This window comes from Poecilia reticulata, chromosome 16, assembly GCF_904066995.2.
Source record: "Poecilia reticulata chromosome 16, P_reticulata-male-v2, whole genome shotgun sequence".
Lineage (NCBI taxonomy): Eukaryota > Metazoa > Chordata > Actinopteri > Cyprinodontiformes > Poeciliidae > Poecilia > Poecilia reticulata.
This window is the reverse complement of record NC_088845.1, coordinates 28139004-28156405: the sequence shown is the minus strand read 5'-3', so window position 1 is coordinate 28156405 and position 17402 is coordinate 28139004. Positions and strand designations below refer to the sequence as shown.

Genomic DNA, 17402 nt, shown 5'->3' with positions numbered 1-17402 from the left:
TGCTTGATTTCTTCACAAACCATCTCATATTAGACTCTCATGACATAATGATAGTTCTAACAAATATGCAAGAAACTGATTAGTTTTTTACTAAAGTTACATACTTTAGCTTTAAATCCTTGGGTTTTGCATCTCAGGGCATAATAAAAACATCCCATCTGTATCAGGTTCTACTAGTACTCAAGTCTGAGCCCAGCTGATTCCATATCATCATTACTGCAGCACCTCGAATCAGCCCCGGTCGAATTATTGACTATTTTTTTTCCAGCAGCATGTTTAACAGGCGGTACGAGGCATTTATGTGAGCATTACATCCAAACATCTCTGCTTCGTTTTAGACGCAACATTGCAAATCTAAGTTGCTCTTCCTTCTTTCCAGGAAAAAAAATAATACAACTATTTCCTCCTGGCAAACCTTGCTCAAGTTTTTTTTTGTTTTTGCCGTGGACTTTAATATCCACCATGCTAACTGAAACCAGCAGAGCCCGACGTGTACCTGTGCCATGTCTTTGTCATGTTTTTTTCAGCCATTCGCTGTGATGTCAACACCTGGAAAATCTGACAAGTTTCTTTAATGTCTTCTGCTGGTGAATCACCTCTGCTTGAAATTATGGACTTCAAATTGGTTGGAAAGGGTTTTACAACTTTTGTAAGATTCATGGAGAAAAGCAATTACTCCTCTGAGGTCATTGTTGATGTTGTTCCCTCTTGGTATTGAGTTAAAACACATCTTCGTGCTCCATAGCAACAAAGTCAACTTTTCAGGAGGCAGCTCCACTTGCTGGTGATTACAATTCAAAAATTTATTTTCCCTCTAAAATTGTACGAGCGTACTCAAGTCCCCCCATTTTTGTTCGCTTTTGATATAAATTATGACATAGTGGAATCTGAAGTGAGCTTTAGCACAACTGAGGTTAGATTTCAGCTGTTCTATCATGCGATGTGTAAAACTGAAATCGAAAGGCAACATACGTCCTTCTCATCACATTTGAATGTAAAATGTGATGAGACATTTTACATTCAAAAATGTCTCATCACATTTTTGAATGTAAAATGTTTTTTACATTCAAAAAAGAGCTTTTTTGAATGTAAAAAGCTCTTTTTCACTTGTATTAAAGTGAATAAGAGCCTGTAGGAGGAAGGTAAATGTTCTGATGATGGTTCTGTTTCAGGTTGGGATGCACCAATATGGAAATCTGGGCCGATCGTGTCTCTGATGCTCATCGATACTGTAAACCTGTTGACATCATGAAAAAACAACCAATCAGAACCAGGAGGAAGGTCTTAGCGCCGTCGATCTCTCTCGGGACAATTAGCATTTTTAACCACTGAGTTAAATATTTGTTTGTATTCATTGGTTGGTTTATTTATTGTTTGCCTTTTGTAGTCATGCTGGCACCTATATGGCTTTGATCGATACGTTTTGAGTTTCTAACCTCCACTGGTTGCAGCAGTGGAGTTCAGTGCCACACCCCCTGGCTGAGTATTAATTCACTCAATTAGTCAAGTTTATTTATGTAGCACATTTCAGCAACAAGGCACTTCAAAGTGCTTTACATCACAAAAAACAAAGATAAAAAGTCATGAAAACATCATGCAGTCACTAATTGAGAAACCAGTGAAACGTAACATTTTATCGAGTACCATAATCAAAATCATTAAATATATGGGTCAATGTTGCATCGTTTACGGCTCGAAAGCAACTCTAAACAGGTGGGCTTTTAGTCTAGATTTAAAGGAACTCAGTGTTTTGGCTGTTTTGCAGTTTTCTGGAAGTTTGTTCCAGATTTGTGGTGCATAAGCTGAATGCTGCTTCTCCACGTTTGGTCCTGGCGCTGGGGATGCAGAGCAGAACCAGAACCAGAACCAGAGGACCTCAGAGGTCTTCTGGTTAAAGATCAGCAACAGCAGGTCCTTAAAGTATTTTGGTGCCAATCTGTTCAGTGATTTATAAACAAACACAAGTTTTTTTGAAAGTCTATTCTCTGAGTTAGTGCAAGGTCTTTAGAAGTGTTGCTGTTTTTATTGCAACTTATTGTAAAATAATTTGTCCATTGGAAAGATTGGAATCTGAATGATGTAAAAAAAAATAAATAAAATAATAGTAATAGTAATAATGATTTATTTACTGGACCAGTACCAATATACTAAAGATTGCCTAGTTTTGAGTTCTTAGTAATTATATTTTTGCAAAGAAAAAACAAAACAAAACAAGCTAACACACGTTAATTGCAAAAAGACTTTAAACATATAAAAAATGTCTCTCTTCTATCAATTTAGTTCAAAAGGAGCCATTGGATGTTTGTACCTGACAGGGCTTTAGTAGTTGATCATCCTCTTGATTGCATCGAAGCACTTCCACTTGTCTGGGATGTAGAAGGGCTCAAAGATGTGCGGGAAGGGGGTGTCGTACCCGCAGACCCTGGCTATAGGAGCCTCCAGGTTAAGGAAGCACTCCTCCTGCAAAGGAAAAAACAAAACAAAAAAAAACAGTTGCTGTTGGTTCAAAACAACCCATCTAATCCCACAGTTTTGGCTCATTACATAAATACATGGCACAAACTGTTAGAACTGGTTTGTCAGAGCAAATTAAAAAAGGACAAATCCATAACTTTGATTTATGCGACGCATACCAAGATGGCTTTGACACTGTCGGTAATTACAAGCAGACACATGCCTGCACAAGAGGTTCAAATAGTGCAAGTGAAAGCTTAACAACAATAAAATCCTAATGCGGTAGTCTGGAACAGATGTGATGGTTGCGCTGGAAGCTTTGGCTTAGAAGAAGAAGAAGGAGAAGGAGGAGGAGGAGGAGGAGGAGGAGGAGGAGGAGGAGGAGGAGGAGGAGAAGAAGGAGGAGGAGGAGGAGGAGGAGGAGGAGGAGGAGGAGGAGAAGCAGCTTGGGTGCAGAAGGCGAAAACAAAACAAAATGTGGCGAGGAACTTTGCTCCTTTTAAACCATTTTTAGCCTAAATCTGATGATTTTTGTGTTTTAATAAAATTGGTTGGTGGATTTTAAAACAGCTGGGAGTGGAGTAGAGAAAAACGGTGTTAACCAATCTGGCTTGATTAAGTTATTTGGACAGTCTCTCTCTCTCTCTCTCTCTCTCTCTCTCTCTCTCTCCGTCTCTCTCTCTCAAAAAAAAATTACCATCAATCTTTGATTTGTGGGAAGTAACCTTTCCCAACTGTCAATTTAGCTAATTAAAGACACTTTCTTATGCCGATATACACCATCAACATGAAGCATAAAGCACTTAGAATCTGGGCAAAGTAGCAGAATGTCTGTTTTATTGTTCAGAAATACTTAGGATCAAATGGAGGGTTCCTCAAAGTGGGACAATACTCAGGATGTCTATGCATTATTTTGTAAATTATAATTTAATGCAAAGTTGGCATTTTTAATGGACTTTCAATGCAACTTTTTGAGCAACTTTGCATTAAAAGTGTCATTATTTACCGAATGACACTTCATAAAGACTTCTTCATGTTCATGACAGATGTTATGTCATGTTTATGACAGTGTCATGTCAGTCTTATGCACACCCCTTCAAATAAAGTGTTACCAACTATTCTTCTCTTTCCAACAAAAATGTTGTAAATTGGACAACACCCCCTCCAGAGGGCAATTAGATAGAGGCCGTTTAGATCAAACCGAGCAAATGACCCGCGATGAAAGCTCATGACTGATTGACCGACTGCGTCACAAGCGACGAATCCGCACGCCGACAGTCACGCTTGTAGATATTTGACAAGGCAGGACATGTTCACTGCATCCAAAGCTTTTCATTTCCAATAAAACATCTGACAGAATCCTGAGTAATGTCACATTTAATGAGGGGAATGTCTGTGTTTTCAATTTTTGCAAGTCACAAAAAAAGAAAGGAAAAAAAAATTGGGAGAAACAACCGTGGGTGTTTTTCCTTTTGTTTCGTTTGCCTCGTCTTTTTTCCATTAAAAAATTTATTCTGTGAACAGACAAACATGCGAAACCATATTACATGTTTGCACATCATCCAACTTTTCTTCTAGGAAAAGGTCGAGCTAATTACAAAGCTAATTCCAACTTTTAAGTAAAGGATTTGCTGTAAACTTGAATTTTCATGCTATATTGTTCTCCTCGGAGCCAAGGTTCAATATGCCTCTATGAAATACATTTAAAAAGTCACCAAGTCACTGAAGAAAGCAAGAAAAGTAGCTCTGAGATGTGATGCATGGACATGCATTGCAAAAAACAGTTTTCAATCATATTTGCTCATTTTATCACCAATATGTACAAGCTATTAGCATGTATGCTTTGAGTAAGAATCACATTTATGCAAACATATCTTCGCTGTATAAGATGTAGGATGGAAACTGTGGCTTTGCTAATAAGGATTTGATTTTAGTTACTGATGAAGTCAAAGATCTTGGACTTTCCATTTCATCTTTTCCAAGTGTTCTCCAAGGCCAGCCGTTTGATAGTTCAAGATGTGTAGAAACGATAATTGACACGTCGATAATTGCAGTGTGCTTGAATCACGGCTCTAAATCGTAATCGAATCCAGTTGCTAAGTGCATGAAGATTCCCACTTTTATTTGACTGTCGACCGTTTGATTCCCTCTTTGTCTCACTGAAACAATCTGACGAAACCGTCAACTCTAAACATGTTTGCAACGAAAATAATCAGCAATAAATAAATAAAATAAAACAGATGTCTTCCCAGAACCAAATTATCTCCAAAAGAAACCATTAACAGCAGAAAGGCTGTGCACTAGCAGTGTTCTTACATGGTAAACAGTCTGTAAATCTATCAAATACAAGATTGATATATCTGAAACATTTACATACAATTTATGATATTCATATGCTTATTTGACTAAATAGGGGAGCAACATTTTTATGGAAGTTGTCTTAAATGGCCAGAAGAACCTACAATTACTCAGGACACAAACACTGGACCGGATCTACCTATAAAATATTCTGTTTTCAAAACTTATAGAAATAAACAGTGACAACCCACAGCACATACCGTTGCTCTTCATCATTTATTTTAAACCCTCTAAAGTTGATTGATCTATATACTTATCGCATGTGAGCACTCCAAACCAAATTCCTTGTTTCTGCGCAGCGTCTCGGCCAATAAAGCTGATTCTAATTCTGCAGCTGACTAATTTGTCAGGATAATTACTGAGCTGGTGTAGAGAGAATGAAGAATTGCCACCGATCCTCCTGAATGCCTCTATCGGACTCATTTCATCTGGTTCGGTTTGGCTTGTAGGGCTGGACCTCAGGACACGCAGCACGCTCCACCCAGCTAATTTAATCTCATCAGCTTTAATGAACATGACGATACTAGTCCAACAAATCCTCCCTCCCCCCCCCTCACCCCTCATGTTCTCCGCTGCTACTTTTGCCTTCCTCTTAGACTGCAGAGCGTTTTCATGTGCTGACAAATGTCCACGTCCTTGAGGGTTTGTGATTGGTGTTTAAAGACCGCTCTTTATTCAGTGAGTCAGTTTGAGTGATTTTTGTATTATGGGAAAAAAAAATACAGTTGTTAAATACAGAAAATCCAGACTAGAAATAATTCAGGCGCCCCTTCTAACCCCTGTAAGTCGACTATAGTGAATAATGTGTTTTCTGGATTATAAGGCGCACTGTCAATGAATGGTCTATGTTCGATCTTTTATCATCCGGACTGTAAGGCGCATTAAGCAAAACAAAACTGTCAAATAAGTCAAGACAGTCAAAACACAGTAGACGTATTACTCCGCAACACTCCTGGTAGCCGTAATGTAACTAAAACATTTTGACAAAGCGCCGTGAGAGCCTGTTACCACACAAAATCAATAGATCACAATAAGCAAAACCAGAATTAATCCATATCAATTCTCTAGAGGGGGCTGTTTTACTCCAGAACAATGTATAAAGTCACTGTCATTTTTTGGTCAAATTCAAGTGCGCCTTTTAGTCTGGAAAATACGGTCCAGGGCAAATACGGTACCTACTTTTTGTGCCACTGTTTTTTCTGGTATGCTATTTAGAAGTGCTGTCAATTGTCCAGATTTTGAACAGATAAAACTAAAGAGAAGAGGCTTTGAAGCTTATGAATCTGATGTAATAATCCTCTATTAAGCAGCATTTAATAAGAGTGCTACAGCAAGTGTTCAATGGACGAACCTCAATGTAATATCTGTGAACCTAGCAAACTTTCTCAGAAGTGAACAGGCATGCACTCGAAAAGCTTTTTGTTCATGCAAACCTGCTGCTACCGTAACATTTTGTCATGCTGGGTCTTGCTTTTTCTTAGAATATACATCTAATTATCAATTTAAGAGCATGAAAGAGCTTTTGTGTTGGGTTTGTTTGGAGGATTTTAACAGATGGAAGTAAAACTGAAAAAAAAAAAAAAGTTGAATATTATTTTATTGGTGAAGATGTTGCTGTGAAAGCTAGCCTATGACGAGTCAACAACCAATTCTCTGCATGCAGACAAACAGTCAGACTGTACTGTAGACTCTGCTCTTTAGTCTGGATGAGATCTGTAATCTCCTTTAAATAAATTTACTGGAAGTGGGAGGAAAATACAGTAGTCTGACTGTCTGCCACCAAAACTGGACAGGGAACGGCCACACAACTCAGATTTCATTCAAATCATTGTTTAGCTTTGAGGAAGTGCATCATTATATGTAATATAGTTAAATGTCAGAATAAAAATATGTTAACATGGGAGCAGCAAAAAAAATAAATAAAAAAAATTGTGTCCTCCAGCGGCAAAGGATTTTTAAAAATACTTTCCAGCGCGGCCGGAGCTTTGCACTGATCACATTGTGTCTGATTGTCAGAAACACCCACAGAGACGGCAAAGTTCCTACAGCCACTTCTATACGAGTTCATGTGGGTTGACCGGGGCTCACACAAACTGGTAGCAGGTCACATGTCGTTTAAGCTGTCCATATTCTAATTAGCTCTAGGTGCAAACTTGTGGGAGGGTATTAATTGAAAGTCTAGTTTTCTGCTCAGAAATCCCATTCCTGTGAAATAAGCTTGAAAAGCATGAAGAATTCAGATTTTCCACTGTGTCAAGAATGCAGCTTTAAAGTATGTTTTCCTGGTTGGGTCAGAGCCTTAATGGGGCTGTTAGTGCAGTTAGTCTCTCAGTGTTTCAGCTGAAAATGTACCTCAAGGCAATTGCTGTGGAAAAATGGCAATAACTGCTTTTGGTATATCTGAAATTGTATTTTGATCAGACAGAAAAGCATGGACTTGTGTTGTTATTGTGAGTGTAGGCTTTAGTCTTTCAAGGTAGCAGTGATACATCCCCCATACCGTCTTACCTGCAGCATCACACTAATACACTGTATACAAATTAGTTTTTCGAGGGACTTTGGGGTGCATTCACACAGTTTAATCCGTTTGTCTAGAAATTGTTTGGGGAGGTGTATATGAGCAATCAAACTCTGATTCAGAGCAAAAAAGCAAACTCTGGTCCGCCTAAAAACCTTGGTCTCAGTTTGCTTGATACAAGCGGACCAGAGACTGCTCTAAAAGCAGGAAGTGGACTGCAGCACAAGGCATTCTGGGTAAATACAAAAAAACCAAATGTGAGAATCTAGCACTAGAGGGAGAAATGATTCATGGTGTTTTACCAACGACAAAAGACAAAACCTACAGCTACGTCTCTGTTTTACATTTTGTGAAGAAGTAAGATGCGCTCAGTGTCGTCTCTAGAGGTTTTCGTGTCTTTTCCTTCAGTGGTTCTTGATGCAGCGCCACCACAGGCGAGGAGGTGAACCGGTTTTTCCAAAGCGTTTGGTTCTTTTACTCGGTGTAGTGTGAAAGCGAACCGCACCAGTTGAAAATGTAACAAATGTTGCAATTTTTGGTCCCCAATTGGAGTCTTCCAGGCTATCAGCTGTGAAAACACTCAAACATTTTGTGAAGAGAACAACAGGTTGAGGAGCAACAGTGACATTTACAGCGAGGCAAAAGACTCTGATTCAGAATATATGGAAGATAATGTTGGGGGGTCTTCATTCTCACCACATGCTGTGGTAAAATGTAGATCGTAGTCTTTGAACACAGAGCGTTACAGAAACTCCTGAGTGACAGGATGAATGTTGGATTTAGTTAGCTTCAATAACATTGGCGCAATGGGGAGCCAAACCAATGAGTCTACAAAGTACTCCAAGACCCCGCCCCCTATTAAGACAATGCTGCTTGATCAATTGTGATGCAACATTACATTTATCAGGTAAAAAACATGTAACACTATGATTATTTTTTCTATATAATTCTAAAAAACAAAACAAAAATGGCATTCACAGCAAATTAAAACTAGAAAGGAAACAGCATTGTGTGGAGTTGGGTTATTTGTTGATATAGTTTGGCATCATAAATATAAAACAATTACTGGTACTAAGTTGATGTTCCAGGCTGCTGGGGATAGTTGTAAGTTTCCATTTCAGGGAAAAGGAAAACAAAACAAACAAAAAAAACACCACCAGCTCATTGTGGGTGATATGCTGGCACATCACTTTTGCTTTGAGGAGTTCAATCATTACTCAATAAATAAAGAGGATTTGTCCCCCATAAAAACAACAAACCTAACCAATTAAAAGAAATTAGCTGGTAAAACAGTTAAAATGACACATATGTGCAGCTGCAGCAACAACATACAACAAGAAAAACGTCACGCCATTGTTGCACCAATTACTATCTTCTGATAGTGTCATTATGTCGAAATGACACTATTGGAATATCTCTTGTAGAGGGGCAGTATTAAGTATATTCCAGACACAAAGCACAGTCAAGTCACTATGCTACTCTTAGCTGTAATAAAAAATGCTATATGTATATATATATATATATATATATATATATATATATATATATATCAAACATGACTTAAAAGAAATTTGACTTCTCAATTTAACGTCTTGAATTTGGCTCTCAGTCTCTTTAAGAAGATTTCGCTCTTTTGGGAAAGAGCAAAAACCCTATACTCTAATTTAATACCGAAAAATACATATAAAAATTTTTTTGTTTCAATTTGGGATATGCGTGTGTGTGCGGGTGTGTGTGTGTCATTCAGTTCACAGGAAATGCATGTGCTGTGAGGTCTACAGTTGAGAGGACACACCACCAGCAGCAACAATGTTTCAGCTTAAATATGGTGAAAGTTCACCACTATGGTAAATATGTGAATTTCCATTCAGCGGCTGCATTCTTCAAAAGTTGATCATGTCTCAGCCGCATGACAAATGCTGACCCAATTTGAAAACTCCTCCAAATGCAGCCTTCAAATCAGTCCTTCATTTTAGGCAAAAGATGGAAGCACCTGGTGCATCTATTGTGGCCAAATATATCCCATAATTCCTTCCTGTCTGAGTGTGTCAACTATCAGTAGACTGTGGATAAATACAAGCAGAAGACTGTAAATCAAATGTAGTTTAAAACAGTACAAATGTTAAGTATTACGAATATTGGACACAAATAAGTGTTTCTGGCCATTTTAAACAAAGTAATCTAACATTTTTTGATAGAAATGTCACCATAAAAACATTTCTAGCAGACAATATCCCAACCTTCCTATATTAATGTTCCAACTGTTTTTCTCAGTCTCTCTTTCTTGTTTTTAACCCAAGAGATCCAAGACATTTATCCACTCAACTGAGACAACTGATGATATCACCGTTGACCATTATGAGCTGCCATATGTGATTGAAATAACTGCTTTGTCACTGTAGCTGCGTTTCTTTTACACCTGTGCGCAGATTCCAATATTCCTCTAATGTCGAAATATTGTGGAAAAAGAGAATTCCACAATTGCGGTGTTTCCATTAAATAAGAAATGCAATTAAAATCACATGTGAATAAGATTGTCGATGCAACAAATCAGTAAAAAAACGTACAGAGCCGTCATCCTCCTACCACTTCCTGTCGTCTTCTTAGTCTTTTGCACCAGTAGTAATGTTTGGTTGCTGATGAAGTGACTTTTGTGATGGGAATCAAAAGCATCTCCTTTGCAGCCATTTTTTTTCTTTTTTCTTGGCATTTGTTCCTAGTCCAACACACTTGAATTAAATGGTGAAACTGTCTCCCCAGCATACAGTCAAATTCTTCGGAGCTCTGCTGATGAGCTAATATTGGAGCCAGGTGTGCGGAAGCAGAGACATCTAAAAGTTGAAGGACTCTGGCCCTCAAGGCAGTTTGAGACCACTGGCTTAAAGAATAATAACATCATTAAATAACCTTTTTAGGGGTTGCTAGGGAGCACTAAATGGTACAATGGAGCTTACAAAGTGGAAGAAAAAACTGGCAAGTTTTAATGGCTTTCAGGGATGCCAGAGAGATCCCACTTCAGATGTTTTCTGCATCAGTTTCTAGAGAGGAGCAGACTTCATCTGCTCCAAAGGAAATTCGGTCATTCAACCAAATTTCCTTTGGTTGAACGACGGGGCATCTGGTTGTGCCGGGGTGTCCAACTGGAGATGTTGCAGGTGGCATTCCTCTAATCGTCAGAGGGCGATGATTAGATCTTTCAAGAGCACAACACTGTAGTTCACAACACCTCTTCCTGGAATAATGTACTCTTTTGGACCATCCTACATGTTCCCTTGATCTAAATCCCCCTAAATCCTTTTGGGGATTGATGGCAAAGACGGTTTACAAAAATCAGAAGTCAGTTTCAAATCGTGGATTGCCTTCGTGAAGCCAAGCATCTTCACCAAATGGAGAACTCTCCCTTCTGGAAACTCTCCCTCTAGCTTGCTTTAATGAATTTTTGAAGTGAAGTTATTCGATACTTTCCGTTGTGTTCAAATTACTACTTAGAAGCTGATTATGACCCAACGCCTCGAAATGCAAATACTTGGAACTTTTTCTCCAGTCTTAAGATTTCCTCACAAGTGGCTTATTAAATGCCCCGTTAAACAGCAGTGTTACATTCTGTTCCACCGATGCCTGTCCGTCAACAGAGTTCGCCGTGGCTTATTGGTAGTCGTCTTGCTTCGGGTCTCCACCTCCAACCCCAGGAGGGTGCTTCTTACAGTCTGAAAACCAAAGCTCTGAGGCAAACACTGAGAAGCTATTTGAGTTTTATTTGGAAGTTGGACTTTTATGGGCAAAACCATGGCCAATTAACAAGACCAGTACCCCTTTGAAGGCCATCTTTCACCCCTGGGAGCTTAAGATGCCAATAAAATTTCCTCCTCTCAACACAAGCATGCTTGCACACTCTGCCAGAGATAAAGTCACACACAGACAGCAGGCACTCACCTGTACAGTAGAGCTGATTTCAGCAGCAAATCCTCCTGTGACTGGCGCCTCGTGACTGATGAGCAAACGTCCAGTTTTCACCACCGACTGAAAGACATGGACAAGTGAGAAGTTCAACACAGAACTCTATCGAGAAGGAATAAAAACTTTGTCTGATTATGGGTGTTATTTAGCACTGAATGTTAGCTCGATTGGCCCAGACTGTTGGCTGGCTTATCAAACATTCAGATATTCAGATTGAGTCAATCAAAGAGCTACCAGGTCTTTCTGTCCATTTTGCTGTGAACACTTAACTGAGTTAAGGAGACTAAAAGTTTTCTGTATCAAACTGTATTCTTTGCAGAATATCAAGAAATGTCTGTCCATTCATGCTGTGATAAAGAAAAAGCAAGACTTTCAACAGATAACAGGAAGGGTAAATGGAGTACAGCTCAGTTTTTTACTGTTTTAGCTTTAATCATAAAACATGCTGGCATGTAAAAAATAAAACATAACATAAAACATGTTGGCAATTATTTGTAAATCCCAGACTCAAGGAAAAGAAAGTAAGAACATTGTACGTTCTGGTTCATCTACAAAAAATTGGAATCACCCAAAATTTTTATTAGTAGACCAAAACTAACCATTAGTAGACTAAAACCAAAACTATTTAAAGCTAGTCTATTAGTAGACTAGCTTTAAATAGTTTTAGTAGACCAATATATTTCCACTCTGTTGAGTTATGAGTGGAAACCGCCAAATCGGCACAGATTACCTTAATTTAGGAAGACTGGCCCATACTTGCATGTGAAACTGATTTTATTTACCTCTGCAAAAGGTCTGAAAATCAAACCTGCCCACCTTCATATCTGAACGTGCGTGGTTAATAATAGTCACCCCCACTGTTGCAAATGTAAAGACTTTATTGCTATATTTATATACTTTTCAGACAAAAAAATGGTATTGGCCAAAAACAGAATAGGCAGGTAAAAGTTTATAAAGATTGGTGAATGGCCAGAAAACTGCAATCGGTGCACGTCTACTTATGGCTTTTAGAGATTTTCTGTAGTAGTGCTCATAGCTGGATGTGTCACTCTTCTGCCAGTACTCGGATGTTAACATGTGGAAGTTGTTCCCACGCTTCTCTCAGTGGGATTCTACATCTGTCCACTTCCCTCAGGGGGCATTTGCATTGTGCTGAGTATTTGACTGCATGCAGAAACTGAACATGACAACCTGATGATCTGAACGGCTGATTTAGGCTGGTACACAGGGCCAACTGGACAATCATGGACATAAGAGGTCTCCACCTCCCAGGCATTTGTATATGGGTTTTCTGCAACCTGACATTACTGCAGAGGGATGCCTCCGCCCCACCCGTTATCTACCGCAGCATAAAACCAATACTATACTATAATCTTATCCAGTGGCCACTTGACCAAGCCAAAGCTATGTCTGTTCTCTGCAGCTTCAGCAAACTTTTGCGTCTCCTCTACCCAGCTGGACTAGCTCATTTTATTTCAGCAATAAACTGTGGAAACACCTTTAAAACAACACAATATTACCAAGTTGATTGTAACATGGTGTACTATTTAGAGAATCACAAGATTTGGTAAGGTTTAATGGGAAACTTCAGAAAAGTGTGGATGGGCAACAACTTGACCAACCAAGTGCCTTTTATATTGAAATAAAAACTTAAACAATACAGATCCATTTTAAGTCAGATGGGCAACCACTGCATACTTCTCCATCCCTCAGAGCCACAAACCAAACTGCAACTATATGACCTGCTGAAAACAGGCGTCACATATAGAAATTAAGTGACTCCTTTACACGCACGCACACACACGCACGCACGCACACACACACACACACACACACACACACACACACACACACACACACACACACACACACACACACACACACACACACACACACACACACACACACACACACACACACACACACACACACACACACACACACACACACACACACACACACACAGGCATGCTGAGGCTTCTTCCTGATGCTAAACTGACACATGGTTGCACTGCTGAGGTCAACAGTTTGGCTGTTAATCATTAAAACAACTGTCTGTAATGTTGCCATCGTCACTCACTTGATTGAGGGAGTCAGCGCTGGGTTACTCAAGCTAGCACACAACATCGGACCATTAATTTGGGGTATTTACAGGAGCAGAAAGATTCTTGATAGTAAACTCGAGAGTCAAACTCCAGACCTTGCCAAGGCAGCATATTAAGCAACTCATCCCCATATGAGGGGAAAGAGTTCAGCCAAATACTCTGATTATATGACACCATCTTCAGGAATGTGAAAGTTAATAACATTGGAAGACAATAACAACAAATGGCAATGTGCGCAGAGAGGAGGAATCAAGCGGGGAGCTGAGAGTTGGGCGATGTCTTGATATGACATGTTGCTGTAAAGTTTGCCTCAGCTCAGTGACTCATATGGGTCAGGTGCATAAACAGAGCCGCCGTCCAATCCCCTGCTCCACCCTAATGCTGAACCCGATCCTCGTCTTAGGCACACTTGTACACAAAAGGCTGCTGACATCCAGTTTTGCAGTGAGACACGATCACTTGCCTAGATTTTTCCCTGTTGCTCCGCTCCATGAGGGGACACCTCTTACTGCTGCATCGGGAGAGCATTTTTCACATGCTTTGAGCACAATAGACGGGCTCTTTTTTATATTCCGGGTGGGGTTTAAACACCGTGACCCACAGTTAGGTTCAAAACTATTCGTATTCCAGGCAATGCATTTCTCTAATAGGCCATAAAACCAGCATCCCTCAAAATATAAACTATGTAAAAGAAGTGTCACTTAAATAAAAAAAACAACTATTTTACTTAAATTTTATTGATAGAGAGCATGTTGAAAATGACTATATGCTCTCAATCAATAGAGAAGTCTGTACTGACAATACAGCAATCTAACCCTTTTTTATGATTGCTGGTTAGCACTGAATGTTTCCACAGGTGTGTTGACTACCTTTGGTGATGAACTCCATGTCTTTCGGCTTGAGGGCGTTACCATCACCCTGATCTGTAGCTCTCTCAACAGATTCTCCATCGAATTCAAGTCAGGACTCTCAGTCAGCAGAAACATGTTGCCATAATTTAAAAATATCTTTAAAAACCTAAATCTGACAAATGTGGGCATAATTTTGGCTTTTGAATTTAAATATGGGGAAAACTTTTGTAACCATCTTGTTTTATCTTGGTTTTTGATGACTACAACCATTTCTTCGCTAACTCAGGTGATGCTAATGAGGCTAAGCGTAATAAACGCTAATAAAAGCTATTAGAAAAATGTCACCATCAATTTAGCACAAATTCATTTTTAGCATATTCAGCTGTTCAATGTTACTGCTTATAAATTTTTGCATATGTCACTCAGTTACTCCTGCTTATTAATAATTAATTACAGGTAACGGATGAAAGGCATGTTGCGGTATTTCACTTGTCATTTTGCTGCCGAATGCTTCAATCATTCTGTTAAATCATGGCTGGGGATGGTTGTTTACAGTGCATGCAATATTCAGTAAGATTCATAGCGTAGATTATTTCGTGGTCGAAATGACAAACGTTAGCGATTAGGTAAAATCGGATCCAATCGTTTCAAACTTGAACAGAGTCCACGCCTCGGGCGAGCAATGGTTTTTCAGTAGCCCAGAGTCCAGACCATCTGTACATAGCACAGCAAAGAACATCGAGTTGGCTTGTAGCAAGATACTTTATGTTAGACTTTCACATGAGTACAATTTGTGTTGCAACCCGGCAAAAAAGTCAATTTAAAGGGACATGAATACTCTTCCAGAGCAGTCAAATTTTAACACTTTAGTTCATCTTATTTAAATGTCTTTTTCCTAAATTCAATTTCAGTTTCAAATGACATACAGAGGGATGTTTTTGCTTTAACATCTAACATCAGACTGTGACAGAACTTCAGCAGAGTAATTCTGTACTACAACTTGATTGCCGAAAGGACTTTCAGGAGACAGGAACATTTAAACGTTCCAAAGTGTGATCCTTATTTTCCCCGTAAATCGTACGCTCTTTTTATTTGTCCATGACAGGCACCTTTCATGACAAAAACTCAAAGCAGTGGTAACGCCAAGACTTTTATGACTGCTCTGGAGCCATAGGAAGCTGGACAGTGTAAGGAGATGATAAGTTAGAAGCATCCAAAGAGGAGAAATTATATGTCTTTAGTGAGAGAAGGACAGTCAAACATGTCATGAATCTTCCGATATGACCTCAGGGAGATGTGCTTGCAGTGAGTATCTTGTCGTTATGGTTGAACCAGGGACATGTGCCTGATCGGTTTATTACCAAGCGGCTCACGTCCAGCCAACCAAGGAAATCTCTCACCAAAATAAAAGCAGTGAAAGAGCAAAGCGTGCAGCAATGTAAAGATCAAGAGTCCGTGGATAATGATAGCAGATTTATATATATAAAAAAAACAAACAAACTGTGCAACAAGTACATATGAACTGAGTCTGTGTGTGAAACTGGATGCTTTTACACATTTTAGAGGAAAAAGCTTTTTGAAGTGTATAAAAAGACATTTTTTTCTTTCCAAACCCTGTCAAGCTTCAGAGAAAACCCGTATCTCTAAAACGGCCAGCCTATAAATGAGTAAACTTATCATTTTACTAGAAGAGTTTTCCCAGACAATAATTATATGATAAAAACAAGGATACACACCCGGAGCCTTGCCTGATTTAAGTGCCAGCAAGGAAACTGTGGCTGGGTAAATGAATCAGCAACGTTTCACACAGGACTTCACTTATAATAACAAAGTAAAAGAGTCAACTGACAATTTTTTTTTTGTTTGTTTGTTAAATTGAAAAAATATTGTAGTGTTTACTCGGTCCAAAACCAAACTTGTGTTGTCTGGTAGAAACCTCCTGCTCTTTGGTGCTGCAGTGGACCAGAGTCAAATCCTGGAGTCCTGGTTGGTGGCAGCTGATGGCAGTCGGGCAGGGCGACAGCTCTGGTGGCCACAGCTTTACTACTCATTGTACTGCAGGGCTGTTATTTGATGCCGGAGTCTTTCTGCTGGCTGCAGAAGAAATGTCATGTTTACTGCCGTTCCCATACACACCCAAACCTAATGAGCAGCGTAGAGCTCTGCCCTCGCTCTCTGGATCCGTCTCTTCTTCTGCCTGTCTCCGTCCCGCTGCAGCCCGTCTCATCCCCATCACCCCATTTTTTTTTTCCCTCCTCCTGGCCTCTCTGTGAATCGCCGACTTCCATCGAATTAAACCGTTTGGGTTTTTATGGAGCCTGTTTTCCCAGCCGCGACAGTCATCTCACGATGCGGCCTCGCCGCTCGGAGGTTGGCCTGGCATGGCCTCACAGAACAAGGCCAACACCATCGCTCTGCCTCTGCACTTAAATTCAGTGTCTCTCCAGAAACGTCATGACCGATGAGTGGCCCCCACATAAGAACACACGCAACACACGTGGAAGTATGAAGAGTAAGTACTTCGCAAATTCCCTGAACTTTTTTTTTTTTCCTCCATGTTTCATACCCAGACTTCAATGACTTTTAATAGGGATTTTATGTAATAGACCAAGACAAAGTACAGCTTAATTGTGTAGGGGAAAGGGTAGTAAAAAGGGTGTCCTGTATTCTCAATTACATTCGGGTCTGAACTTTGACTGAGCCATATTAAAGGGACAGGATTATGTGCTTTCCAACCACATAATATCATTTTATAGCCCCAGTTACTATGTTACCTTCAGTTATAAAAATGCTGTATATATATCAAATATGACTAATGCCTAGAAATTGGGTCCTTAAGAAACTCCTACTTTCCCCCCCACAACACTCTGCCTTTGGGAAGTCATCACAACATTGTTCCTCTATTAACCCTTTTGCAAAGTTTTATCAGCTTTACTGGTAAAACATTGCTACTTCACTGAGAAGCAGGTCATACAATGAGCTCAGCAGCTGTGCAGTTCCACCTAGTGTTTGCTAATTGCTAATGGCTAGTCTGAAGGATCTGAGTGGGAAAACTTGGAAACTGCAGCTCTGAGCAGGAGTTTCATCCTTGAAGGCAGCACTCTATAACAAGCAGGTGATTTACACATCTGAATGGTTGCTTTGGGAGATTAAAGGATT

General features: G+C 39.6%; 1 protein-coding gene across 3 annotated transcripts in view; it reads right to left on the bottom strand.

Moving 5' to 3' along the window:
* bckdhb (branched chain keto acid dehydrogenase E1 subunit beta) overlaps positions 1 to 17402 on the bottom strand; it is an 86115-nt gene that overhangs the window by 33731 nt on the left and 34982 nt on the right. For 2 of the 3 annotated variants that reach the window (XM_081616879.1, XM_008431929.3), the window contains exons 9-10: positions 11264 to 11350; positions 2309 to 2460 (exon numbers count right to left, since the gene is read on the bottom strand). In XM_081616879.1, coding sequence (XP_081473005.1) covers positions 2320 to 2460; positions 11264 to 11350 — 228 coding nt within the window. In that variant the 3' untranslated portion in view covers positions 2309 to 2319. Of the gene's footprint in view, positions 1 to 425; positions 1238 to 2308; positions 2461 to 11263; positions 11351 to 17402 lie in introns of those variants that run through there. The other variant, XM_008431930.3, reaches the window with a different exon arrangement.